The sequence below is a fragment of the Strigops habroptila genome, chromosome 13 (assembly GCF_004027225.2).
Source record: "Strigops habroptila isolate Jane chromosome 13, bStrHab1.2.pri, whole genome shotgun sequence".
Taxonomy (NCBI): domain Eukaryota; kingdom Metazoa; phylum Chordata; class Aves; order Psittaciformes; family Psittacidae; genus Strigops; species Strigops habroptila.
In genome coordinates, this window is record NC_044289.2 from 11,046,481 (window position 1) to 11,073,567 (window position 27,087).

The 27,087-nt window shown below is 46.1% G+C and overlaps 2 protein-coding genes across 3 annotated transcripts; one reads left to right on the plus strand and one right to left on the minus strand.

Annotated features, from left to right (window-relative positions):
* The first annotated feature begins 6,970 nt into the window (after nt 1-6,970).
* TTPAL (alpha tocopherol transfer protein like) lies at nt 6,971-16,349 on the plus strand. Its single transcript, XM_030502677.1, has 5 exons — nt 6,971-7,039; nt 8,500-8,952; nt 9,663-9,856; nt 11,732-11,842; nt 12,571-16,349. The coding sequence occupies exons 2-5, from the start codon at nt 8,514-8,516 to the stop codon at nt 12,844-12,846; spliced, it is 1,020 nt and encodes a 339-aa protein (XP_030358537.1). The 5' UTR covers nt 6,971-7,039; nt 8,500-8,513; the 3' UTR covers nt 12,847-16,349.
* A 395-nt stretch (nt 16,350-16,744) lies between these two features.
* On the minus strand, nt 16,745-25,198 carry SERINC3 (serine incorporator 3). Of its 2 annotated transcripts, XM_030502675.2 has the most exons (10): nt 24,963-25,108; nt 24,319-24,480; nt 23,740-23,933; nt 22,139-22,218; nt 21,297-21,434; nt 20,286-20,455; nt 19,470-19,560; nt 18,906-19,083; nt 18,316-18,543; nt 16,745-17,676 (listed from the first exon to the last, which is right to left on the minus strand). In XM_030502675.2, the coding sequence occupies exons 1-10, from the start codon at nt 24,999-25,001 to the stop codon at nt 17,538-17,540; spliced, it is 1,419 nt and encodes a 472-aa protein (XP_030358535.1). In that variant the 5' UTR covers nt 25,002-25,108; the 3' UTR covers nt 16,745-17,537. The 2 variants fall into 2 exon arrangements, with proteins under 2 accessions (XP_030358535.1, XP_030358536.1); XM_030502676.1 differs by lacking the exons at nt 22,139-22,218; nt 23,740-23,933 and having other exon boundaries at nt 16,876-17,676; nt 24,963-25,198.
* Between the last annotated feature and the right edge of the window lie 1,889 nt (nt 25,199-27,087).

A 27,087-nucleotide genomic window follows, 5' to 3' on the forward strand; every position in this document is an offset into this window, starting at 1 on the left:
TGGCAGCAGGTACAGCCAAAGGCAGACTGAACATACAGGGCACAATAAGATAATAAAGTGAAATACACTGACAATCAGATGATCAGAGCCCCAAAGCCATCACTAAATGCCTGCACAAGGTCAGCAAAGGCAGTCACAGGACATGCGTTATCTCAGCACACACACAGCCACTGAGTGGTTAGTCCAGTCAAGAGAAGGAAAAGGAGTTAGTTCCTTCTCTTTAATGTGGGATAAAAACCAGGGCTCCTCTGCCACCACCAGAACCCTGCCACCATGGTTGGTTTTACCTGGGTATATGCCCTAAAACTCCATATATGTAATATCAAACCTTTGAAGTAATAAATTCTCCTGGATTCCTTCCCATGAACTCCTCTATCAATGTTGCCCTTTACCTGGTTAATCTTAAATCAGCGCAGTCCCTACAGAAGGTTTCTTATTGCTGGATTCAGCTCACTTGGAATACAACCCACAAACTGCCCCAGAGACATCTTTGTCCTTAAGTGGCATCCTCAATCCCAACCCTCACCTGTTTTGTCACTCCATCCTGGAATCACCCTGAGACACTGGTCTTGCCACTTGGGGGCTGTGTTTTATCCTGCTGGGCTCCCTAGAGTCCATAAGCAATGTCCCATGTCAGAGGATATGGCTGCTGTAAGGACAGCCTTTAAGACACAACTTCCTTATGTTGGTTTTGGACATGACAGCTTTTTCCTGCCCTCTTCTGTGCTTGCAACCTAGACTAGGGATGATTTCCTGGAGAGCAGCATCTCCAGCTGCGAAATCTTTTCATGATGCCCAAGCAAAGATCTGTGAAAGTGGTATTTTTAGGTCGTCTGGCTACTATGAAATGCATTCTTTCCATATTCCTTATATAACCTTCATCTGAAGGAGCCAACAGGCTTTGGAGTCTTTTCCACAGCTTTCATATCTCAGTGGAAGAGAAAAATAAAGAATGGCAAATGAATTTTATGGCCTGCATATCATCTCTGGCAAAGGCAACTATTGCTGCTATTAAACTTGCAAGTGCACACACAGTCGCAGATAGTCATGAACAATAAGAGGCAGCAGGGACGGCTCAGCAACGTGGCACTGCTGAGCCAGGCAATTCTGTGTGCCAGGCTGGCCAGTTCCCTCAAGGCTGAGTGCAAATATCACCAACCAATTGGGGAGTTCAGGCCACACACTGCACAACCCCCTTCCATTCAGAGAGCTTGGAGGAGGAAGGGTAAGGTGTGGGTATGTTTAAAATCCCTCTCCCCATTCCTAATTGAGGTGTGACCCTGATAATCATAAACACACCTAGCACCTGAAAAATTGCCAGCCAGGCCAATAAAAATGGCAATATAGTGTCAGCTTCGTTAGGTGTGGAGCGAGCAGGAGAGCTTGGCACAAACAAGATTGCAGTCACGTCCTTCAGTTTAGTGTCCTGTGTAAAGAGAGAAGAGGCTGCTGGGGTCAACAGGGTGCTCCCAGCTCAAGCCCCGGGCCACTGGGCTCTGTGGGCTGCGCTCCATTCCAGTCCCTCACGTCTGACAGCTCTGCCTGGCTGGGACCTGCACTCCCTTGTGCCTCCCCTATCTCAGAAGAGCCCTTCTGAGCCTGGCGGACCCCACATCAGACAACTCTGGTCTGGGGGGAGCTGTTGTGATTCCCTCCCTCCTCCCAGAAACTGTTATGGGTGTGATAAACAGTGCAAGAGCTGCCCAAGGGACATGCCTGGATAGACACCCACAGCAGAAAGCACTGTGAGTCGGACAGGAATTCCTCACTGCAGCTGCCAAGCCAGGCATTAGCACTGGCTGGGACATGATGTGTTCCCCCTCACTGACCGGGAAAATCATTACAATGAAGTAACTCAATAATACACTTCTCTGTTCCTCTCCAGGACCCCCCAAAACCTCACTGTGCCTTAAAAGCACCCATTAATTAATCCTGCAGATGGGTTAGTATTACCATGAACCACTGACATGGAGCACACTGGTTCACACATATCCTAGGATCCACTCAGAGCTGTTTTGCAGAGGATACAAAGCTTCATAGGTCCACCTAAATAGAAATGGAGGTCCCCAGCTCATGCACCAGCTAAAATGGGAAGCAACTGAGAAAAATGCTTGAGGCAGACACAGCAAAGAGAAACTTCAGTGTCAGACCCAGAATCCCTGGCTCTGGACTACAGCACTTCTGAACACAGGTAAAGGACAGCCATTTGAGTCCTCACTCTGGGCGGTTTTCAGTTCTCTCTTAAAATTACCTTAAGGTGTGGGATTAAAGTGGCATCTTCTCACCTGGGCGAGCACACCGGAGACCTGCTGTGCTGCATGTCCATGGAGGTGGCAGTGGAGACAGTTCCAGCATTGCAGGCTCTTTTATTTCCACTGAAATCCTACTATTTCCTGCATACAGCTCCTCTCCTCACAGCTGCATTCCTTCACCCCAAGGCTGTGTAAGTGCCTGAGATACTGCTTAGGGGTTACTCCAACACCCAACCCTGCTTCACTCCTTCCCACTGATATAAGGGCTTGTGATAGACACCAGGTTGAAAGCCTCAAGTGCAAAAGCACTCAGTCCAACCCAGGGAGCAGCAGCACTTCCCTCATTCTTCCCCTGGAAAGTATCCTACACCATTTACCAACCAGGTTCCTGCAGGAGCAAACCTGAGTGCTTTTACTGCTCTAACACACTCGGCAGCACTGCAGCCATTGCAAGAAGCTCAGGTCCCTGAGCAGCACCTTCACAGCCCCCTGGAAGGGCTAATCCTGCCAGGGACCCATCCTAACACAGAGCTGCTTTCCTTCCAGTGTGCCAGGGCACCACAAAACACAATGAAACTTTTTCCTGTCCTCTTGTGTGCTTGCAGCCTAGACTAAGGATGATTTCCTGGTGAGCAAATCTCCAGCTGCAAAATCTTTTCATTATGTCCAAAGAGGTCATCATCATGTCTAAAAAGGTCGATTTTTCCAGTGGGAAAACACTGTCTCTGTTCAGAGTAAATCGCGCGTTGGACTAGAAGACCTTTAAAGGTCCCTTCCAACCCAAACTATTCTGTGATTCTCAGAAAGTAAACTACAGAAATCTTGAAATAATTAAAACATTCAGAGGTCCTGCCGAGCACAGTTCTTGCCAAGCTTTTGTGAGTGTTTGCCTCACAAAAGCTGTTGCCATAGCTTTGCACGTGGGTCTGGCCTGCCGTATGTGCATAGGGAAAGCATGTGCAGAGCAGGAGCTGTCCTCTGCAGCACAGTATCTGCTTCTTACAACTGAGGTTGTCATCTGCGAGATCCCCTCCTCACACCATGACATGCAGAAAACAGGTATGGAAGCCTGTCCTGAGGGATGTACACTTCCAGGCTCTGAGTTAAGTTGATTGAATAAATTACCACGAATATTCATGGTAATTTAGGGCATATTTTCTCAGTCACTTCACCCTCGGAGCACAGAGGAATAGCTGTTGGATTGTATCATAGCCAAGTGCCCCATGGCCAGGCACCATGTCCAGAGCAGGTTTACACCAGCGTGGTGTGGCCCTGCCTGGGGGGATTAGCAGGGGCCATCAATTCCCCTACAGTCCTTTCCATGCTGCTGGACTGGTGCAACAGAAGCAACTTAAGCTTGAGATACAACATGGCCTCATGCATGGATAGACCTCACCTGGCACCCTGGGACTCTCTGCTCTGATGCTGAGCTGCCCAAAAGGGTTGTGTAATTTGTGGGGCCCAGAGGTTCCACCTGCACCCCAAGGACCAGAGCCCCTCTACACATAGATTATCTTTATTACAGGACTGTTATGTTTGCACAGTTTAGTGATTTAATATCAGTTTAAAGCCTTCTCTGTGAGCAATGCTGTTTGAAGTCATGCTCTCTTTTCAGCCTCAGCTTGCCAAGACTGTAAAATGTTTATTGCTAATGGTGGAAAAGCTTAAACAAGCCAAGATAACTTTCCCAGGCTGGGTATTAAAACTGTTCGGATAAGTAAATGAGTGAAGGGTATTACATGGACTTCATTAAATATCAACCAACACCAACAGCCATTCATTTATAACGCAACGGCAGGGCACGGGAGCACGCAGGAGCAGAGCTGAGAAAGGTATGAACCGCATGTGACAGAGACATGAGAAGGGCTGGATTCCCCATGGAGCTCCAGGTGTGGCTCCCAAGGTCAGGCAGCACAATTCCTGACTGAAGCTCCTGCAAATACCAGAGATTTGGAGCTGATGAAGTGACATAAGGGCTCATCTCCTCTTGGCTGGGGAGGGTTGCATGCATGTGCTGCAGTGTGTCCTCCTCCCTGCTGCAGCTGTGGGTAAGGACACAACTCTCCAGTTTGGGGAGGACTGTCAGTGCCTGGATGTTTGTTTTCAGTTTAGCTTTTACTTCCTTATAGACTGGTTCTGCCTTTACTGGTTTCCAGTCATAGGATGACAACATCAGGTAGAGTAAATCACAAAACCTCTTGCTACTGTTCCTGTGGTCTCATGTGCCAATACTTTAAAATTTCCCCTACAACCTGGATTGAACCCCTCACTTCCATCCACCACCCACCACTCTCCTTGAATTCCATATTCCCCACATAAGGAAAACTGAGGTAAGGTAGTTACTTCATTTGGGAACCCATCCTCAAATCATATTTCACCTCTAGCCCTTCTTCACTACACACAATTCTCACTTCTACTTTCCTTCCTTATTCCCTCCTACCTGCCTAAGGCTCTTGCTCTTACTTTAATATCCTCTTTCATATCTCTCAATACGATTGCAACTGATTCTTGCTTGTTTCCTTCATCTCTTGTTCTCCAAAGCAGAGCTTCCTTCACACGTCACTCCTTTCAAACATCCCTGCTTACTCCTAACGCCCTGCTGTAGCAGCTATTAACCGGTCAGATCTGGAACTGCCACCTCCCTGCTAAATTTTCCTCCCTTGTTTGAGGGGTGCAAATTCCAACCTGATTTTGCAACCTGTAGCATAAATTCCTGTTTGCAGCTCCAGTATTTCCCAGCTGTTGGGTGTTTTGAAGCCTTTTCTCAGATCAGCTCTGCCTCACGGCTAATTTCAGCAATTAGCTGGATCAGGTGCACCCAGAAACCTCCTTCATCCCTTCAGCTGTGTGGCCACAGACCCATCTCCTCACACACACCTTCTCCCTCTCTCCAAACTGCATCTGCCAGTTTCAGGGTCTTACCTCTGCCCTGGGACTCCAGGTCCTGCCTGGCTGATTTTCCCATGCTTGTGTCACAGCTCTCCATGCCCAGGGGCAGTACAAATGGAAACGGGAGCAATGTAAGGTCTCTTGTCCTCCTGAGGTCCCTTCCAACCTCATTTGTCCCACGATCTACTGGGAAGGGCATGGAGCAACATCACAAACATGTTTAATTCACAGATCCAAACGGGCCCCAGCTTATGGCACCAGCTTGCCGGGTTGCACCCAGCTCTGAGCTGGCTGTGCCCAAAGCAAAGTTAGACTGGAACATCAGCATGGGGATGAATCAATGTACTCCCCTTCTCTGAGATGTCTCCCTGCTGGTAAACACCTCTGGCACACTCAATTTGTTTCCATGATGGCGTATCTCTCGCCAGACATGGTGCCACTGAAATATTTTCCACTTTAGAAGGATGAAACCTTGGAAGAAAAATAAATCAAAGCAGAATCTGAGCTGCTGCAGAAGGGCCTTGTTTCCCTCTGCCAGCTGCTGGGAATCCTGCTTTGTCCAACTATCTTTGACTCCCTCTCCTGGCTGAAAACACGGGTTACAGCCAAGAGGAAAGAGCAGAGCCCACCGAGCTCATTGGAACAGCCCCCAGCAGGATGCTGAGCCCATTTTGCAATCAAAATCTAAATCAATGAATCTAAATCTAAAACAATGGGGTTAAACGTGTGTCATTCCCCACCACCACCCCCCGCGTACCTCTGTTGAACCTTTTTTTAGTACAGCAAGCCTGGGAGTAACCGTCTTTTTTTATGTTATTACAAATTCCATGCGGACAGGTCAGGGATCACCACCTGAACTCCTGCGGGATACGGCTTTCTGGCCTCTCAAACACCAAACCAAACAACAGCCACAAAACCCCCCACCCAAACCACAAAAATCCTCCCTTCAGTAGCATTTAGTCCCTCTGACGGCGTTTAAATTCAGGCTACACCGGCCCATCTCTTGGGCCCTGCTCCCATCTGCTGCGCTTGCCTGGACCCTGCTCGGAGGCTCCCCCCTAGCTCTGGCCAGGTAATGCCACAACTGCTCCGGCTCTCGGCTTGCTGGGGAGCTCTGGCTGGCGGGGAGAGGCTCCAGGGCCCGCAGATGGTGCTGTGGCCCCGTCCTGGCTTCCCTTCTTCTCTGCTCACAGTCCCGGAGCTCGCCGCTCTCTCAGATACCGGCTTGGCCACAGACGAGGGAGGAGCCATAGAACGGTTTGGAACGGATCTGAAACCCCATCCCGTTCCAACCCCTGCCACGGGCATGGACACCTTCCACTAGCGCAGGTTGCTCCAAGCCCCTGTGTCCAACCTGGCCTTGAACACTGCCAGGGATGGGGCAGCCGCAGCTTCCCTGTTCACCCACATCGGGTGTTCCTGCCCGATTTGCTCTTGTTCGGGAGACCCGGCTCTGGCAGGGGGGGTCCCTGAGGACATGCCCGGTCACCACCCGGGCACTGCCGCTCTCGAACACCAGCCCCAATGGGGCTCCATACCGATAGATAGAGATATCTATATATACAGACATAACGGTGCCGCAGCGGCTCACGGCTGGTTTAATGGAACGCCGCTATGGAAGCGGATAAGGTGAATTAGAGGCAGAAGTGCCCCGCACAGCCCGGTCCCGGCGCTCCCCCCCGCAGGCACCAGAGGCGGGGGAACCCCCGCACCTTCGGCCCGAAGCCTCACGGGGCCGGAGACCGACGGGAACTGCCGCCGCCACCGGCCACGCAGAGCCCCGGCACCGCGGCCCGCACCGCCCCTGCGGTACGTACCGGGTGCGTCACTTCCCTGCGGCCGCTGTACATCCGGGGCGCCGCTGCCTGGACACGGCGCCGCTGCGCGGGAGCGCTCCGGTACGGCGGGGCCGGGGCGAGGGGCCGGGGCTCCGCAGTGGGGACCGGGGATGGAGGGAGCGGAGCGACGGGGGGGGGCCTGGGAGCGCGGGCAGGGCGCGGGGCTCCGCTCCGGCTGTCGGGGGCCGCGGGTTTGGATCATAGAGTCAACGTGGTTGGAAAAGAGCTTTAAGCTCATCAAGTCCAACCATTCCCCAGCACTGCCAAGGCCACCGCTAACCCATGGCACTGAGGGCCTCGTCTGTATGGTTTGTGAACACTTGCAGGACGGTGACTGCAGCACTGCCGTGGGCAGCCTGTTCCAATGCCTGAGCACCCTTTGGGGAAGGAATTGTTCCTCATCTCCATCTAAACCTTCTCTGGTGCAGCTTGAGGCCATTTCCTCTTGTCCCATCACTTGTTACTTGGGAGAAGAGACTGACCCCGTCTTACTACAACCTCCTTTCAGGTAGTTGTAGAGAGTGATAAGGTCCCTCCCAAACCATCTCTTCTCCAGAAGAAGGGGTCCTGCCCAATGTGGCTGTGAGGAGGTGAAGCATATCCCTGTGAGTGGTCCTGGTGCCCCAGGACCTTCCCCGAGGAGCCTGGGGGAGGTGTGGTAGGAGTAACCGGTTCCGCTGTCACTGTGAGAAGACACTGGTTGTGTGGGACAGGGACTGTTGTGACAGGAGATTCCCCTGTGACACCAGGAGTGGTACGGTGTGATGAGTGACTGAGCAGGAGCTCAGGGGAAAAAAAGCTACAGGAATTATGCCAATCCTGTCATTTTATAAGTTCTCACTCATCTCTATCCGCTTGCTACTGGATTTGGGAATTCACCTCCCATTTCAGATATGCTGGCAGCACACTGATAACTAGATTAAGCTTGTCTTAATACCCACATGGTGCTGGCAGAAGAGCCTGTAATTTTCTTACCTGCTCATCCAGTCTGTGAAGTCCTGAATTCCACTTCTCCTGAATTGCTCCGACATTCACATGGGCAGACATGCTGATTGATGCACTTATTTGCAGAGAAGTTAATGAAAATTCCTGTGTCTGGGATCAGCTGGGAGAGTTTCTCAGAAAAGGCTGTCGTTTGACCAGTTATGAGAACCCTGCTTATCTGGGATGCTTTAGTTTCCAATTGCACATAGGAAATAAATGTTAAGGCAAATTAAATGCTGTATTTTGCAATGAAGCTGTATAATTCTGTATTTTAATTTTAATTTGGCTAGGTTTCCCCTGAAGTAGTTTTCTACTTGCTATGCAGGATAAAGACATTAGAGAAACCTGTGCTTTCTAATCCTAGGAAGAGAAATTAAATGTCTGAACTGTGCTTCAGGCTGCAGTGCTGGTTCTTGTAAGGGCAGTCTCCTCAGCCAGGAGAAGGAGGGATACAGGAAATGATAAATATGTAAATAATAAATATGTGTCTTAGTCCGTGGGATTGTTTGTCATTTGTAGCACTTGGTTCTTGACAGAATCCTGCTACATTATGTCAGGAGACAGTGACTGCACCAGGACGAGTCCATCAGCGGGGTCTCCATCAGACAACGAGTTCTTGCCAGATCGGCCGAAGTATGTTTGCTCATTGTCTCCTGATCTCATTACCAAAGCCCGGGAGGAGCTCCAAGAGAAACCTGAATGGAGGCTCCGTGATGTGCAGGCGCTCCGAGATATGGTGTGCAAAGACTATCCCTCCCTCGGGACCTGCCTGGACGATGCTTTTTTGCTAAGGTTCCTCAGAGCCAGGAAGTTTGATTACGATCGAGCTCTACAGCTTCTGGTGAACTACCACACCTGCAGGAGGAGCTGGCCTGAGGTCTTCAATAACTTGAAGCCATCCGCAATAAAGCCTGTCCTCGAGTCAGGCTTTGTCACTGTGCTGCCTCAGCTGGACCCCGAGGGACGCCACATCGTCTGCATCCGCCCAGGTACTGAAATGCATGAATGTCTTTGTTCTTCAAGGTGTGTCTGGCCCAAAAATGTGTTCCCTGCTCTCCTGTGAACAGTGGTTATTTAGACAGAGTAGGTGGGTTCTCTTTGAAATTTGAAAAGCTAACTTGTGAAGGGTTTGTCATTAGCCAACATTACACTGGTTCCTTTTCCTGTGTCAGCAATAACTGCAGTTGTGTCAAAATGAAAATGCAGGGAGGTGTGTTGATGAAATACTAGGCGATTCAAGAGAAATTAATGTAGTAACTCAAACTGAAACAGGCCTGCTGGCCTGCCCCTAGAAGCTTGTAATTTGTGTGACAGTAAGTGGAGAGAGGAGTCTGTGGCTTTGACTCCCGTGTAAATAATCAGAGCTTTCCATGTGCTTTTGGTGCTGCCAGGCGTGCTGTAAATTTGTCTTCATCCATTCTCCTCTTTTCCATTTACCTGCTTTCTTTCTGAGCTGAAACTGCTTCTAATAAGCTGTGCTGGGTGGACAACGGGGTTCTTAAAACCATTGCCTTTGCTCCCTGAAATAAACATGAGTTGCCATTTATCTCTTGCTTAAGAAAGGCTGCTCTAAACTAAGACTGTGGCTATTAAAGACTAACTTTTTAAGAGTCCAGGAAAATGGAAAATCAGGTTTTGGAATGTGTATTGTTAGCTTATATTTACTCTCCGACTTACCATCCATGTCTTGTAACCTCAGACAGATGGACACCCAGTAATTATCCGATTACTGAGAACATTCGTGCCATATACTTAACGTTAGAAAAACTCATTCAGTCCGAAGAGACCCAGGTGAATGGAATTGTAATCCTGGCAGACTACAAAGGAGTCAGCTTATCTAAGGCGTCTCATTTTGGTCCTTTTGTAGCCAAAAAAGTGATTGGAATTCTTCAGGTAAGACCTGAACTGGTGGGAAAATAAGCTTGTGCATTGTAAATGACTGCTTCTGTGTCTAGAGTTCTTGACTATGTCATGAGAAACTTAAGGATCTTGGCTTTTACTAGCAGAGTTAAAACATGTCTCTGCCCAACCAGTTTCTCACACCCTTGCCAACTTACCTCACTTGCCCTTTTTTGACTTCTACATCCCTAAAACTAAATTGGCATTAGAAATGTAAACTTTGAGATGGAACAGGAAAAAGCAGTTCTGCTAGGTTGTGGCAAGGAAGAGAGAGAGAGCACTGACCTACAGCTAGAGAGAAGACACTGTCTTGCCTAAATGCCGAGGAATGGCTTGCTATTTAAATGGTTCCTGTCAGTGAGATGGAGCTGACCACTGAGCAAGTGCAAGTTCAGGAACGGCTGCAAAGATTTTGGCAGAGAGGACTTTTGAGTGGGTGTGATTTGAGGTGGATTTCCACCCACTTCCTGAAGGAAGAAAGGCTTCTTCAGCCTAAGGGGCAGCAAAAGAGACAGGAATAAAAGGTCTCTGATAAGATGTTGGGAAGGAAAATGATGGAGAGCAAGTTGGAGCAAGGGTGTAACACAAGTGGAGTCGTACAAAGTAGGAAGGTGAAAGGAGCGAGCAGTAACCTGGCCAAAGTGGCAAGGAGCTCTGATGATTTTACTTGATGTTCTGCCATACTACCTGGAGGAGTGAGATGAGGAAAACTTCTCTTGAATGGGTTAATTCCCTCATTACTTTGATTCTGGCCTGAGCTGGTTACGATCTTTGTTATATCTGGAGAGAATAAGGAAGGATAGGAGGAATCAGGGAAGGTTACGGAGATGAAACTAGTGAGTTTATGAATGCCTATATACGAACTCCTTTAAATTATGATCTAAATGTGTCATTTAACTGTCTGAGCCCATAGTTAATTTGTACAAATGAAGGGAGGGGTGTCCTGCTGTTATTAGTGAAAGCTAGTCACAAAACAAAAGCTGACCCTGATGAAGGACATAAAGGTATGGGTGGTATATAAACATGTTGTATCAACCTTGCTGAGCTGCATATCTTGTAAAGATGAGCTAATTTACTGACCTTCATAAGGAGAGAAACACTCCTGCAGTGCATGTTACCTGCTTTTCGCTCCAAGCACTGACTGCTTGCTTTGTATATGTAGAGCTGGTTAGAAGGGAAAGAAACTCACTGTGGCACAAGATCTTAATTGCTGATCATGAGCTTTTGCCTCAGAAAAATGTTTCTGCAATTGTATTTCTCCAGCAGAAACCCGGTAACTAAAACTAACTTGTTTTAAACTGTCTTGTGAAAGAGACACGGTGTTCTGTTGGCAGCAGAGCCTGTTTGTCTTTGCAGTTAGCACGACAGACCAGTTGGAATGGCAGAAAAATAGTGATACCAGATTTCTTCCTTATGTAAAAAGCCATTTTAGAGTACCTTGGGCACTAAATCTTGTAGCTGGACACACTGTTAGAATCAGCCTGCTCTGGCTCTGAGCGTGGCACACTCCTCAGAAGCCAGGGTCATCACTTCCTGACTGCATCCCCTTATCAGGGTTGGGAATACAGCGATCACCTAAGTGTCTTTGCCGGGGAGATGAACAACCACGTAAGAAATCAGGATTTACTGACAGCAGTACTCTTCTCAATACAAAGTTTTCTTGTGTCTTGACTTTATGCTCTCAGATCTCATCCTAAAACTATTCTCCATTACAAGGTGCATTTCTGTTGCTGTATTGGTTTATGTTGGTACCTTTGAAAGTTTGGGAGCCAGTGGGTTGTGCTGGCAATCAGTCTCAGGAGGTTTTAAAAAGAAGATGATGGCAAATGTCTTTCAAAACGCATTATAAAAATCTTCTTTACCCTTCAGGATGGATTCCCCATTCGAATAAAAGCTGTTAACATAATAAATGAACCTCGTATATTCAAAGGCATTTTTGCAATCATCAAGCCTTTTCTGAAGGAAAAGATAGCAAACCGGGTAAGGATCTGTGTCATTTTAACATGAATGTTATGTTCTTAAGTTCCTTGCTTGTCCACTGCAGTAAAACACATTGAAAAACTTCACAGCTAGAAACATGTTGGTGCCACTTACTTGATGTAACTGGTCTTTTCTGCTTTAATTTCTAAAAACATGCCTGTTGGGAAAATTCTTCACAAGAGAGAAGCTTTGAGGAACTTAATAGTGGCATAATATTAATATGGAGCTTTAATACACATGGTATGTATCCAAGCCATTAATTCCACCCCTAGGGTTGGATTATTTTAGCAATAACTCTTTGTTTATGAGGTGGTGTCACAGGAAAGCTGTGTTGCCTCTTCCTTGCTCTTCTCCCTTATGGAAGCATCTTGCACAGCAAGAGTATTCTCTCTATGGGACTGGATATACGATGATGCTTTTTCCCACAAGCATAAGTACTTCCAATCCCAGGAAGGAATTTAGTGACAAGCTGAATTTGGAACCCTGGAACAGGCTGGCAATTAAGTCTCTCTTGGTGGGATTTAAGGTGCACTAGACTTGGATTTCAAGACTTCTCACTAGTGTGTCTAACTGCACCTGCCCAATGTTGTGTGCTGCCACTTGCTCATAAGGACATCACTTCTAAAACTTGCCTTTTAACTCAAAATAAGCTTGTTAGCTGCCTGTTTCAGTAACTTGCTGTAAAATGTTTCAGATGCACTATTAAAGCTATCTTCTGCTTTCTTCAGTTTTTTCTTCATGGCTGTGATCTGAATTCCCTTCATCAAAACATTCCTCCAGTGATCCTTCCTGAAGAGTATGGTGGTACTTCAGGGAAGCTGGACATCTCCGCATGGAATGAGCTGCTGCTAGCCTCTGAAGAGGACTTTCAGCACGATTTCTCACAGCTCGTTCTCCCATGTGACAGCTCTCCCCATGACATGCTAGGGAGTGGGGATGCTGATGAAAAGCAATGTGATGATTCTCTGCGAGGCATGAAACCTCAGCTCTATTACTGTTACTAAAAAACCAGTAAAGGGAAGGTTTCCAGCACAGTTAAGATCTGTTCTGATAGGTGATGCTGTGAACTCTGCCTTACCCCTAAACCTGCAGTTTAGTGACAGATCGCTAAGGCACTTTACACTGTAGAACCAAAGGAAGCTGAAGAGGGCACAATGGGGGCAGGGCAGAGTTCAGGGAGGATAAAGGCAAAGAGCACCAGTTATGTAGAATTCTTAAGGCTCATCAACCTCCACATGAATGATGCAAACTGGCCTATTCTTTTTACTGATAAAGGGAAAAAAACCCTAATATTACAGGATGGTAAGCTTGACAGTTTCTTATCCCCTCCCCACACAAATGAAAAGTGACAATGATGATTTACTAGCTGTGACCATCTGTTCCCTTCCCCTTTCGCAAACACCAATAATCCAAGACAAGAACATTGCTTTTGAACCCTGCAAAATGCAGTTCTGTCAGTGAAGATTGCTTAAAAACATGAAAGTCCAATTTGGCCTGTCCTTTATCACTTGGTTCAGATTGTGAGTTGGTATTTCTGAAATATCTCAATGCATATTTGCCTTAAATTCATACAGAGCAAAACTTTCTTACCCAGGAATATCATTATGGAGATCATCTCTGAAACTTCCTCACAGTAGGAAAAACTGTATCTGGTGGATCAAATACTACAACATCTATGCCAAAGCCTATTATAAACAGAAGCAATCTTCATTTTCAGAAAACAGGAAGCTTTTCAGATTAAGTACTATGGCTTTTGATTAGGTAACAGCTTCAAATAATGAGGTTCAGGACCAGGTAAGAAAAAACTATGTCACCCACCTTCCCACATTGTCAGTTGTTCTTTTCTTCAGCTGGTCGTGATGAGGAGTTGGGTAAGTAACTCATACATGGAATTTTAAGGAGGCTTTGTAGCAGTTGCCTATGATGTATAGAAGGCAATACTTTATGTGTGACAGCAAGGTGCTGCTTTAGCTTGTTACTTTGGACAGGATTTAAGTTTAAGTCTGCGAAACCAAATGCAGACAGGTCTTGAAAGCACATTCTTAAATTTCCTGGTATTGTAGCATTTTGTTCACTGTGCTTGTCAGCTCTTTTGTGGAATGTTACAACTTTGTTGACCTCTTTTGTCTTTGGTTGTTGCATTCCTGTATGAAGTTAGACTTTAATCATCTCTGTAGTATTTACCTGTAGCTCGTATGCCTGTGCTTCTAGGTCTTTGTCTAGAGACAGAACTAAGACTCCGCTGTCAAATCAGGGTAAGATACCTATTGTCTAAATAAGCTGTTCCCACTCCCCAAGTTCAGTCTGTTTAATGGTCTTGAATTAGAACTTAACTCTTTGCACATGTTTTTCTGCACTGTAATAGTGTGGATGGAAAACCTCACTAGGACTAGGAAAGCGCACCCTGTTACTTCAAGGTAAAGTAGTTCACTATTTGGCAAAAAAGAACATCCCCTCTAACTGGAGACTTATCTCTAGAGCACTTTCTCTGAGTGAAATCTTTATTTAGTGCCAAGTGTCATTATAGGTACCAGTTATGTTTCTGTAAACAGAAAACTAAAGTATCTTAAGGATTTCAGACATTCATTTTTCAAAGTGCCAAACTCTGCTTTGAATGTCTGTCTTCCTCTCAGTCCCCCTGCAGCACAATTGCACTGCCAAAAAGAGACTCCTCTACCACTGTAATGACTTCCTGATCTGGCAGCAGACCTCATTCTGGAACCAGGGACAAGCAAATGCCATGCTTGTCATCCGAGCATTATAAAAGAAGATTGGGTTTTGAAGAGGGATAGACCATGAAGCTTGGAACTCATCACTTGAACTGTTTTAGGTTAAAAGTGGGAAGAGATTAAAAGCACCTGATTTTTCCTAACTTTATAAACCAATTCTTACTCCTCTTTGACAACTATTACCTGTAGTAGGGGGAAAATCAAACAAAACCCAACATCACCATTTAAAATAAGGTCAGAGTACTGCTAGCCACTTCCTCATTTCTGACCAGAACATGCTGCGTGTTTTGCAGAGATTAATTCAGTTCTTTGTGCCACCCTAGCAAGACAATAGTACATAGCACCAGGACTTAGACAGGCAAGTGGCTGCCCACACTGTTTAACTGCCAGAACATAGAGAGTGGTGTTTAGTGCCTCTTAATTCCAGCCATTATGTACAATTAAGAACAAAAGAACAGGATGGACCATTTTCCCTAGAGGTGAAGGTCTGACTGGTATTTGATACACTGTCCTTAATTGTGCTGCAGGGTTTGAAGTGGTGGTATTTTGACAGTTAACCTATAGGAACAGCTATTTTGATCCCCTTATGTAACTACCAGAGAGGGAGGCTGAATATTCAAATTTCAATTTAGTGTCCTTCAAAAAGAAACCAATCTAGCTGTGTTCAGCAGAAGGCTGAGGAACCTCTACACCCTTTTTCAGGCTTTTATATTCCCTTGCATGCCTTAAATAGTAGGCAAACTAGATCCATCTCTCCCTGCCCTTTTCTCCTCTGCTCACAGAGAAACTAAGAATACAGCATATAATTTAAACATAATAGATAAGGCTACATTATCAATGCTGAAAATAGCTGGTCTTATGCCTCCAGAACTTTTGTTAAAGCTGGCTGCTGGACAGTTGATGTCAGGATGCTTGAACTAAGCCAGGCTTATCTTTATCAAGCATCTAACTGTTACTTCTAATTTGCTCTTTCTTGGCTTTAGAACTCAAACAGAGTTGCAGTGTCATTGAGCTGTATCACTAACCCCTTTTTAGGTTCATAACCAGTGCTTGGCTTGTCTTGCAGAAAGCACAGCTCTGTCTTATATGCGCCTGACTACTGAGCTGAGAATGTTCTTTGAGCTTTAGCACTTACTAGCAAAGAAATCAGTTTGTTCCCAAAATGTCTCATATCAGTATTTGGAAAATAAACAATTTAAGTATAGAGTCTTTATCTGCAAGTTAAGAGAATAGATAGGAAAAGCTTACAGGTTGGGGGGCTTTGGTTTCTTCTTTTTTACAGCAGTAAACCAGATCTGTTCTTTTTTTCCACTTGAACTAACTTTGTTCCCAGAGGTTATATGCCTTGCCCAGTACATAAGCCATCCCTGCCAACTCCAACACATAAGGAAAGATACTTGAACTGCACTGGGCAGCCATGGCTTTTGGCATTAAGTGGGACAAAAGGTAGCTGCATACTGTACATAAAAGTACTTGAATTTATACTCTTGCAAATGGGTGTTACAAACCCTGAGGTACTTTCAGGAACTAGGTGAAGTATTGTTTTTGTTAAATCTCATTTTGGCATGAGTTAATCACAGTGTTATTCAAACTAATAATTTTGCCTTCTGTTGTATGTAGGCCTAGAGGTGTTGGGTGGTTTAAGTGTACATCTTATTTTGACAAAATTTATTTTTATATTGCATTTTATAAAATGGAGTGGTCAAACCCATGTAATTTTCTGATGCATGACTGGGTGATTAAACATATTGTAACAGCTGCTAATTTGATATTTTAAATATGTTTGTCTTGTCTCATGTTGGGGTATTTTATCTTAAAAGCCAAGAGCAACAAATACTTAGTTCCACACTAAACACACAGTTGCAATCAAGCATAATTGCCATGGTATTGTGCTAGAAAAAGGTGTTCCTTTCTACTGCAGAACTAAATTTAACTTGAAAACTATACCTGCGCAAACTCCAAGGAACAGGATTTGACATTGAGAATCACATGGAAGATGCTATTTGTTTCAAAAGAAATACATTATGACTTACTCTTTGCTGCATGGTGAAAACATCCAGTCACATCCAAGTGGACAGTGCAGCAGCTATTACCATTTTAATCACTCTATGTAGTATTTTGCATTGGAGATAACTGCTGCTTCTTAACGCTGCTCAACAGAGCTGGGACAGTGTCAGTAGTTAGTCCACTTTATTCAAAGAAGTTTACAGTGCAAATGCCTTAGTGCCAATAATCATCATTTCACATACATTATTTTCATAAGCATATTAGACAAGTGAAATCAATTTGAAGCTCTATTTTGCCACCATAATCAAAGTTGTGAACTAGTCATACACTTACCACTCAATATTTGGCAAACATACTAAAAAAGAACTTACCATAGAAGTTGCCTCTTAGAAAAGGCAAGTTTGTTCTTGAAACGCATTCAAGTTAACATTTTTTAACCTCAAAGTTCTGTTCTTTTGGTGAGGAATAAGGGGTTTTTTTGCCACAACACAGGAAGGTAAGTATAATTTCAATAAACTTTTGCAGTGGAATGTAGAAATCAAGCAGCATAGCTTACACTTCCAGGAACTGAAGCGTTGGCGTATTAGTGCATTATGCTGAATATAACTGTTCTTTAAAATATATTACTTTGTATTTTAGCTAAATGTTACTTAAATTCAATAGAAAGGTTGTGGCTATTGGACAGAACAGATACTTTTTGTGCTTTGACAGCAGAGCTGTAGTGAATTTTTAAAATGCTGTAACAAGATAACCATGACTGAAGGTTAAGATAGAAAGATAACTGATAATAATTTTGATCCTGCATCAAGCATTATGCAATATCTAACTTTCTATCCACCTGCATATTAATACCAACATAAGCAACAGTAACATAGACTGTGTAACTAAAGCAATACACGAACATTTTGGCCTTCAGCATAAAAATCCCCGCTTTCATAAGCCCAGATGCGTGCAGCCACTTAACTGAAGTCCCTATTAGTGAGGACAAGAGGAGCCACTAGGGTCCAGAGATAGAGGACGAGACAAACCCAGCTGGAGGTTATCTTCATCCACACGGCTGGCCACTTACTTGTCATTGTTTTAAAATCCGCATCAGGGCTAAAAAGTAAAGTCAATTAATAGATACAGAAGGCACCTTCCATTATTCCTTGCTACCTCTCATAAGAATCTGAAGCTAGGTCATTCAAGACACAACAATACAAAAACCTTTGTGGGAGTGTGGTGGGACAATTAAACCATCAGTTCCCTCTGGCTCCCTTCATAGGCCTGTTATTCTTGGTACCCAGTTTTCAAAATGAACCTGCTTGTGTATATTGATGTGCTACTCTTAAAAGAAACTGACACTGGCACAGGTTGCCCAGAGAAGCTGTAGCTGCCCCATCCCTGGCAGTGTTCAAGGCCAGGTTGGACAACCTGCTCTAGTGGAAGGTTGCATTGGAACATTACATTGGCCTCTAATAAGCTTGCCTGGAGGCCACCTTAAACCAATTTCCTATGTATCATTCCTGATGCTTGCCTATCTGAAGGATGGTAACCACACTTTCTGCCCTTGCACTAGGACTGCAGCTGCTGATTTTGCCTTTTTACATCTTAAATCAGCAACAGAAAAATTGAGAAGACACAAGTCTAATGCAAATAGCACAGGGACAGCACCTTAACCAGCTTGGCTGGAGTCTCCTATCCAACTAGAAACAGTGCGTGGTACATAGAACCCATCACTTTCTGTCTTGCTCTTACCTGTACCAGTTCGTAAGTGTCATCATGATGTAAAGAGAGGCAAGAAAGAGCATCAAGTGGAAGAAGCTGTAGCTGTACTGAACACCATCCTTCTCATTATCTATGACACGACGCACTTCTCCTTCCTCTGCAGCCCCACTGCCTGTTCCCACAGTCTCCTCCAGAATGGCACTGTCACTCCCAGACAGTGTCAGCTTGTTCACCTGGCTGTTACTTGAGGTGCGAATGCTGCAACGTAAACCAAAGACAAACATGGTTAAAAACTCCTTTTCCAGTTGGTGTGTTTGCTAATAAAGCAGGCAACAGACCACAGGGAATGTCTGGGACAAGCAAATAACATTTTTTAAATCCATCTGAAAACATGGGAAGGTCCTCAAAGAGATCTGTTTTCATCCAATCTTTTGTTAATCTAATAAACCAGTATTTTATAACAAAAAAGAACGCAGCTTTATCAGCCATATTTGGGCTCAGGCCTGAGACAGCAGCTGGATATGAATAAATACAGGTACATTTTCGCTAGACCCAGGCTCAAACATCAAAAGCCAGACAAATCCCAAGTGTTTATCATTTGATAGCAGTGCAGAACCCACCTGGAATACAAGAGGCAAAGGACGAAGATAATCAATCCAACAACACTCTGGGCATCCCACCACTGCAGGGACTTGGGTGGAGCTGGAGTAGTAGGTACAACAGTGGTATTTGCTGGACCAATGGTGGGTGTAGCTATCTGGGTAATGATGTTCAGCAAACTTGGGTTACAGCTTCGATCTGAAAAGGTTTTCAAGGCAGATTAGAGACAGATGAGCTCTGCCAGCATTTAGCTGAGAAAAGATGACAGGTAAGCTTGCATTTTTTCATTCCCTTTATCTGCTGATCTCTTTAATTCCCCAGAGGCAGCAATGGCATGGAATATTTTTCCTTCCTGTGAGCTAGGCAAGGGTGTAATAAATAAAATGAGAATGCCCTGACACTGGTTTTGTTACCCTCAAATGTCCCAGTTTAGTTCTGGAAAGAGGCAATTTGATGCTTTACTTCCTCACTAGATTTTATCCAGACAGACCAGCAATCCCCAGTGATCCAAAATAACTACAAGCCCCTACAACAGCTTCTGCTTTCACACCAAAGCACGTTACCCAGCTCAGCCTGTTGCTTACCAGGCTCGTTGGACATGGCTGACCAAGTGAGATACATGGTGTAGAGTGTGATAACAGAGGACTGGAGGAGGCCAGAGTGAGGCTGATGTTCCTGTTCAAAGACAGAAAAGCAAACCAAGGTCAAAAGGGCAAGTTTTACCTACAGTTGGATAGTTTTACCCTACTGCCACAGACTCAACAGTTATTAGCATGAAAAATCTTTAGATTTTAGAAATGCACTGGGCTTTGCTCTATGTTCAAAAGACTGGGGGAAAAAAACCCTTAAGGGTAATACAATCTATGCAGTAAGCAACCCAAACAGGGAAGGAATAGCAAACCAAATCCAGTTTTTCTGTGCCCAAGACTCAATTATGGTTTCTTACTGACTTAATACCAACTTGCCTAACAGTTTTGTAGACAGGAATCTAGCATGTGTTTTATTTGAGCATTATCAGTTCAGAATCAAGGATCATGCAAACTTCCTCTCATTAGCCACACTTATCCATCATTTCAAAGCCACAATATTAAGCCAATAAATTCCCAGCTTGTTTTGCTTTTCGCTAAAGGGTTTCTCTGTTCTGCCAGAACCTTCACCACTAAAAACACACGAGCAATCCCCCACACGGAAACAAAGCCCAAAACAACGTTAGCCCAAAAAGGCTATCTTCAGGAAATATGTCACTTCATAGCGCCTTGGTCTTGAAGCAAGACTTTTTTCCCCAAATGTTCCTAGCTAGCATAGCTATGATGATAACCAAATTTTAAAGTTCTTAAGTCTGACTGAATCAATACTACATCTTTCTTATGTCAGAAAAAAAGAGCAGAGAAAAATAATACCTGTACTTTTGGAAGGATGGAAACAATGGAGACAGCAATGCACAGGATCATATTAATGCTTATGAAGAACTTGTTCTCAGTGCAGCCATCAGGCTTTGTGTAGAAAACATAGAAAAGAACGATAAAAACCAGAGACAAGGCGTAGAACAAGCTTGTACAGGACAGCAGAGCTGGAGGGGAAGAAAAAAAACAACTGTTACAATCCCCATGTAATTTAACAGTACATCTAAGGTGATTTAATGACCAGCTACCACTGTAATGACAGTCCCTACTCCTCATGTGGAAGTCTGGTTCAGAAAACCAGACTAGCAGAATACATTTTTGTTGGGTACTGCTAGATTTCTGCTTTGGCTCACTAAGCAGTGCAGCTCGGAGGAAAGCCAACACTGCCATGAGGGGAATACAACCTGCCTTTCAGTGGCAGTTTAATTGGTTTAACTGATGTCAAGCCATGGCGCCAAAGTGACAGTACTTTTTACACGCTTCTCACAGGCCATTTAGAAGCCCTGAATTCCCCCTTTATGCTAGAGGTTACCCATTTTCATCTCCATTCTTTACAAGAAGCTACAAAATGCTGTAGCTATGAGCAAAGAATGACAACAATTAGCACTTTGTCATTTAGCAGTCAGCTCGGGAGCATGCACTGAGGCACGCTCTGTCTTGTACTGCAGCCAGTCATGGACATAACTGGCCTCCTGAGGACCTAAGGAGAAGAGGTAGCAAAGCAAAATTAGAGTTGAAGAGATCGAGGCTACCAGCTCTGCACTCACACTGCAAACTGGGCAAGTGTTGTTTATTATGACTGTTGGATCTGCTAATCACAAGCCTAAAGTATTCTGCATTGTAATTAATGAGAAAAAGGCAGTGCTGCAGCTATTAATTCCAGTTGTTTACAGGAGTGATTCAAGCAGACTGCAGAGTGTAATTCTAGGTATGTTTGCAAACCAGTAAGCGATACTCCACAGAGTGGTGGCCAGCAGAAACAAATCCTTTACAGGTTGAGATTCCTACCTGCATACCAACATTTAGGATTTCCCTCGTCCATTCTCTCAACCCAGCTCTCATTCCAGGAGTGAGCAAAGTCCACGAGAAGCACCAGCTGGATAAGAATGAAGGCAGCAGCTCCACAGATACCAATAGCAAACCAAGCTAGCGAAGGGAGCATGAAAAACAGGGTTAGCTTTCATCATCTGCATGCTACCCCATTCAAAAAATAGAAAAAAAAAATAAAAAGCTACTAATTATACTGCAGACAAATAACGAAGAAATCTGAAACTATGTTTAGAAATGCAGATGCTGTTACTCACTTTGGCCTCCATCCTGCAGAAGCACATAAGGAGTCCCAGGTATTCAAGAGTGCAGCCTGTGCTAGTCAGGCTGAGCATAGGAATGTTTAGCCCAACATGTTTGCAGAACCAAGGCAAGATCTACACAAGACATCCTTATGTACACGGTACCATCATGCTGCATTTCTTTGAGGGTCAACAACCCCTTCAAGTTCCTGCAATGTGGCCAGACAGTAAAAGTTTCTTGCACAGATATTTCAAAAACCTCAAGGGAAGTATTTAGCACTGCTCAGTGTTCTGAGCTGCCTTTAATCTTAACTAGTGCCAGAAGGCTCAGCCCAGTAGTGATTGTGTCATGGAGTAAAACTGTCAATACCCAACACCTATGCACTTGAAAAGAGATTGCTTATTGCCATAACTTCAGTTGGTCACCAAAATAATGGATGAACCAAGAAGTAGGGCAGAATCTTCTCCAAGATAACTTTCATTATTGCAACTATAAGTTGTAAGTCTGTGAAACAGTTTGAGTTTATTAAACAGAGTTCTGTGATGATGTGTTAACTGTACCTCTTGTGAAAGGCCCTTCAGGAATGTAAAATGCTCCAACCATGATAGCCACGATGGCAGCTATTTTGAAGAACCAGAACCTTTAAAAGAAGATATAAGTCGAACATATTAGTCTTACTCTGCACACAATAGTTATGTTTTGCATGATCTGCAAGCAGCTTGCTGTACAGAGATGGGTGTGTAACAGAAATGTAGAGAAAAAAAGTTGTGTTCAGTGGGATTACAAAGTTGTTCACCAGTCAGGGGGAGAGGGTCAAGCAACAGTCAATACATTGGAGACATGGACTAACAGAAACCTCAATGTTCAGCAAAGGCTAATACAAAGCATTGCACCTTGGACAGGAAAACCCCATGCAACAGGACAGGCTGGGGGGCGACTGGCTGGAAAGCTTTGCTGGGAGAGGATCTCCTGCTCCAGCAAACACTGAGTTATTAGCTCATCCTCGCAGGGAAGAAGGCTAACTCTGCGCTGTTCTGCTTGGAGAAGGGAAAAGGGAAATCTAAGAGGGAAGATCATGAGGGGAAAGAGGGGCTGGCCATAAAGGGAGATCGTGAGGGGAGAGAAGAGGTGGCCGTGAGGGGAAATCGTGAGGGGAGAGCAAGGGCAGCCATGGGATGTGAGGGGTCACCATGACGGGTAAGGGGTAGTCTTGAGAGGAGAGCAGGGGCAGCCACAGGGTGTAAGGGGTGGCTACAGGAGTTAGGGGCAGCACCTATACAGTGTGGGCCACTGTGGGGGGCAGATGAGGGGTAGCTGCGAGTGGAGATCATGAAGTGCAGCCATAAGGGGAGATCTTGAGGGAAGATCGTTTTGCCCTTAGTGACATGGGTTAGTGGTGGGCTTGGCAATCCCGGGATAATGGTTGGACTTGATGATGTTAAAAGTCTTTTTCAACCTAGTTGATTCTGTGATTCTGTAATCGCTGTTTTCAACTGCCTAAAAGAAAAGTGTAAAGAAGACAAAACCAGACTCTTCTTGCTCAGTGGCAGGACAAGAGGCAACATACGCAAGTTTCAAAAATAAGCTACAATTAGGTACTGAAAAAAAATCTCACAGGTTGCCCAGAGAGGTCAAAGCATCCCCATCTTTTGAGACATTCAAAACTTAACAGGAGAAGACCCCAAATAACCTACTCCCCATTGGTCCTGCTCTAATCAGGGGTGTGACCCCCAAAGGATCTTTCAAATTAAATGACTCTCTGATAATTCAGTCATCTAGCTCAGGACTAACCCAGTTAAATCAGTGAATCAGAAATCAGAAACCAGTTTCTGCTGGCTTGCTGAGTCAGACTGACCCAATGAGCACTAGATTCAGCACAAAGATGGCAACAGAAACTAGCTGAAATCCAACATCTCTGTGTAAATACAGAGGGGTGCCAAAGGCATCTCCCTTTTAGTGACCCAACCTCAGAGCATTATCAGTACATTGAACACGTTACATAAATAGGAACCTTTCTAGGAGACTAAAGGGTTAGTCTCTATTCAGCTCAAAAGAAACTCAAGGCTGTCAATGTACACATAAACATTTGACACTGTGTTCAGCAACGAAACCTGAGAGAGGAAACAAGCCAGAAAATCAGGCAACTGGCTCACACACATACCCATTGTGTATCGAGGCTCTTGGATCATTACTTGTTTTCACTTCTATCATGAGCAGAGAGAGGAGAAAGAAGAACACTGCCATGGCAAAGCTGATTCGATAGACAGCTCTGTAGCCAACAAACACATCGCAGCTGACAAAGCCATCCATATGCGGTATGTGCGTGTGAAGCCCCTCGTCACAAAATCCAGGTATCTGAGTAAAGACACATTCAGTTGTGAATTTATATCTGCATTTGCAATTACATTCTTCAAGCACTCTAAGAGCTAAGGCTTTCAGTCATCTGTCTTCTGGGAGATTTGATAACAAGAGACCTTGTGCTCACCCAGCCTGCACAGACCCTATTATCATGTTTTTTTCCCCAAATCATCACTAAAAGCATCCAGGAAGATTAAGAAACCAAAGCAGCAGGTCTCTGATAAACGACTGTCAATCTCCAGGTCTGGTAAGGTTTCAGAGACCATGCATGTACTTAAAAATGTACATTCACTGAACTTGCTATTTCAGGCAGAAGCCGTTCAGTACACACAGTCTCTTATCTCAGGGGACAAGGCACATTTGGGTGTTTTCCCCTCCATACCTTTTTCAGCTGCTCTTCCATCCCTGGTGCCAGCATAATGCAGGCAAGAGCAGTGCTGAGGAGCAGGAGGAAGGCATAGATAAGCCGCGTCACTGTTGAATTCTTGCTGTTGGGACAACATCGGCACAGCAAACACGAGGCACCGCTGCACAGGCAGGGAATCTGCAGGGCAGAGACAGGCACAGTGAGGGCGCTCCCGCCGCAGCCGACACGGGGCGTTCCACGGCACGGAGGCAGGAAAACACCCGAACTCCCTTTGGAAACACCACTCCCTGCGCAGACAAACCGTTTAATCGACTGACGTCCCGCCTGATAACACCCGTGAATGACCATATGATCACCCGGGCTCGCTTCCCGCACCCGCCGCCTGGCTGCAAGGGGCGGCAGCATCCCGCGGCACCCACACGGCCAAGCCCCGGCCGCCCGCCTCCCGGCCAAGCGGGCCCCGCGCCCGTAGGGCAGGAGCAGGACAAACACAGCCTCCATCGCTCCGCCCCGAGGGGCTGCGGCCGCTCCCGGCGCCGGTGGGACCAGCCTCTGCCCACAGGCCGCGGGCTCCAGCCGGGCCCCCGGCGGAGGCTCCGGGCGGGCTCCCCGGGCAGGCGGGGAATGTGCCGGGGAGCGGAGCGGCTGCCCCCACTCACCCAGCTGGCCAGCGAGCACACGCCGAGCACGGCCCCCATGGCGCCGCCGACACCGAGCCCCCGCCGGCCGCTTCCTGCTTCTGTCCCACCCCGCAGCGTCAGGAGGCCGCCGTCCACAGCCGCCGCCGTCGCCGCTGCTCATTGGCTGTTCGCGCTCGGAGGGGGGGCTACCCGCCAATGAGAAGGCAGGATGGAGCCGCGCGCCGGAGGGAGGCCAGGCAGCGACGGCGCGGGAGGGGGAGTTGTTGTTTACGAACACTTCTTCCGCCTTCGTGAGGAGGAGGGACGCTGATTGGTCTAAAGCGGCGGAGAGTGGGCGGTTCCTCCAGCTGACAGCCAATGGCTGAGGATGATCGGCAGGTCCGGCAGCCGCTGGGGGTGCTCGGCGGTGCCTCGGCCCGCGGCGGTTGCCATGGCAGCAGCGCGGCGCCAAGGGCGGGCAGCATGGCGGCGGTTTCAGTCACGGAGTGGTTTGGGTTGAAGGGACCTTAAAGCTCATCCAGCTCCAACCCCCTGCCACGGGCAGGGACACCTTCCAGTAGAGCAGGTTGCTCCAAGCCCATGTGTCCAACCTGGTCTTGAACACTGCCAGGGATGGGGCAGCCACAGCTTCTCTGGGTACCCTGTGCCAGCACCTCAGCACCCTCACAGGGAAGAACTTCTGCCTAATGTCTACTAATTTGAGGCTGGATGCGTTGTGTCTCCCTGTCCCTGAGTGCCCACAGCCTGCAGGGCACCCTGGCCCTGTCTGCGTGGGTAAAACTGACCCCCCCCGTGTTCCCGAGGGGACAAGGTGCCACCGGGCGCGGTGACAAGCGTCATGTCTGTGTCGAGGATGCGTTGGAGCTGTATGAGTTACACCTGAGTCACCGCGGAAGCACTGGGACGCCTGAGGAAGCAGATAGGCAGCCTCCTGCCACCCTGGTACAGCCCTGTATGGATCACAGCGGTATGGGGACACAGTGGTCACCAGAGCTGTTTGACTGTGGGGGAATCTGTAACTCATTCCCATCCTTGTCCCATCGGGATATGGACACGTCATGTTGCTGCCTCTGTTTTTTTTCTGGATGTTTTGCTGAGCACTAAGGCATGGATAAGCCACGTCACTGTTGTCCATGAGTTTTGGCCTGTGAAGTGTTGTAACGGGGCTGTGGGTGGAAGTGGGAAGGCTCAAGAGCCTTTCAGAGGTGGGGTTTCTCAAGGAGACACTTCTGCCTCGGTTCACACTAGGCTGTGCATATTTTGGAGGTGCCCAGCTGTAAAAGCTAGAGGTGTACTCCTTTAAAATGGAAGAAGAAGTAGAGGATTGAACCATGTGAAAAGAGACATTGTTCTGCTGCTGCCCAGAGCGTGGGGGCTTCTCTGGTTTTGGATTACCAGCATACTGCACGACTTGCAGTTTGGAGAGAAACAGCTGAGTGACTGCACTCCTACTCGCTAAAGCCTGGGAGCAAATGGAATAGATGAGAGGTGGCTGTGAGGATATGACAACAGTGAGAAGGCGACAAAAGCTTACACATAAGTTTAAGAAAGCACTCTGGAGCTCTTTAACTGGCATTTGTGTTGCAAAGTATCACAAGGCAGGGTCAGAACTGACCGGTTTGAGTTACAGGATATATTCTGGCTGTTAGCAATTCCAGCTATTGCACATCACTTCCCGCTGTGTCAGAGCCTTCTTTCCTTCACACAGTCCCTTTCTGAAAACCTGCTTCCATCACAGAAAGGGACAAATAATCAGGATGACAGATAATCAGAATGCCTTTACTGCCATCTGAAATTGCCAAGATATGGCCAAAAGCGTTCAGGAAACTAGCCACTTCCTACCCACAGCAGCTTTAATACTCAGAATGTACGAACATAATGTTAACATTGTCATCTCTCTTGTAATCAGCCTCATTCATGAGGACATACAGACTTCTTTCAGAAAAAGATCACACCGTAAATCATCAAAACTGTCCTTTCTTCAGATAATATATGAGCCTTTATTATTAACGTATTTATATTACCCTTTTGGGCACACCAGCTGGATCTGGAAGAAGGCTTTGTCAAATCCCTGCTACTTCACTGTTTGTTCACATGAATATGTGTAGAATAAAGGCAGAATCCAAAATTCTGTGTTCCCTTC

What these genes read in the sequence shown, in the direction of transcription:
- SERINC3 (XM_030502675.2), bottom strand. Translation starts at nt 25,001, where the DNA reads ATGGGGGCCGTGCTCGGCGTGTGCTCGCTGGCCAGCTGG. An exon ending in TGGAAGAGCAGCTGAAAAAG is followed by an intron (nt 23,934 to 24,318) that starts GTATGGAGGGGA and finishes GTCTTTACTCAG; the next exon opens with ATACCTGGATTTTGTGACGA. An exon ending in CTTTGCCTCTTGTATTCCAG is followed by an intron (nt 18,544 to 18,905) that starts GTGGGTTCTGCA and finishes TTTACGTTGCAG; the next exon opens with CATTCGCACCTCAAGTAACA.
- TTPAL (XM_030502677.1), top strand. Translation starts at nt 8,514, where the DNA reads ATGTCAGGAGACAGTGACTGCACCAGGACGAGTCCATCAGCGGGGTCT. An exon ending in AAGTGATTGGAATTCTTCAG is followed by an intron (nt 9,857 to 11,731) that starts GTAAGACCTGAA and finishes TTTACCCTTCAG; the next exon opens with GATGGATTCCCCATTCGAAT. An exon ending in AGGAAAAGATAGCAAACCGG is followed by an intron (nt 11,843 to 12,570) that starts GTAAGGATCTGT and finishes TGCTTTCTTCAG; the next exon opens with TTTTTTCTTCATGGCTGTGA.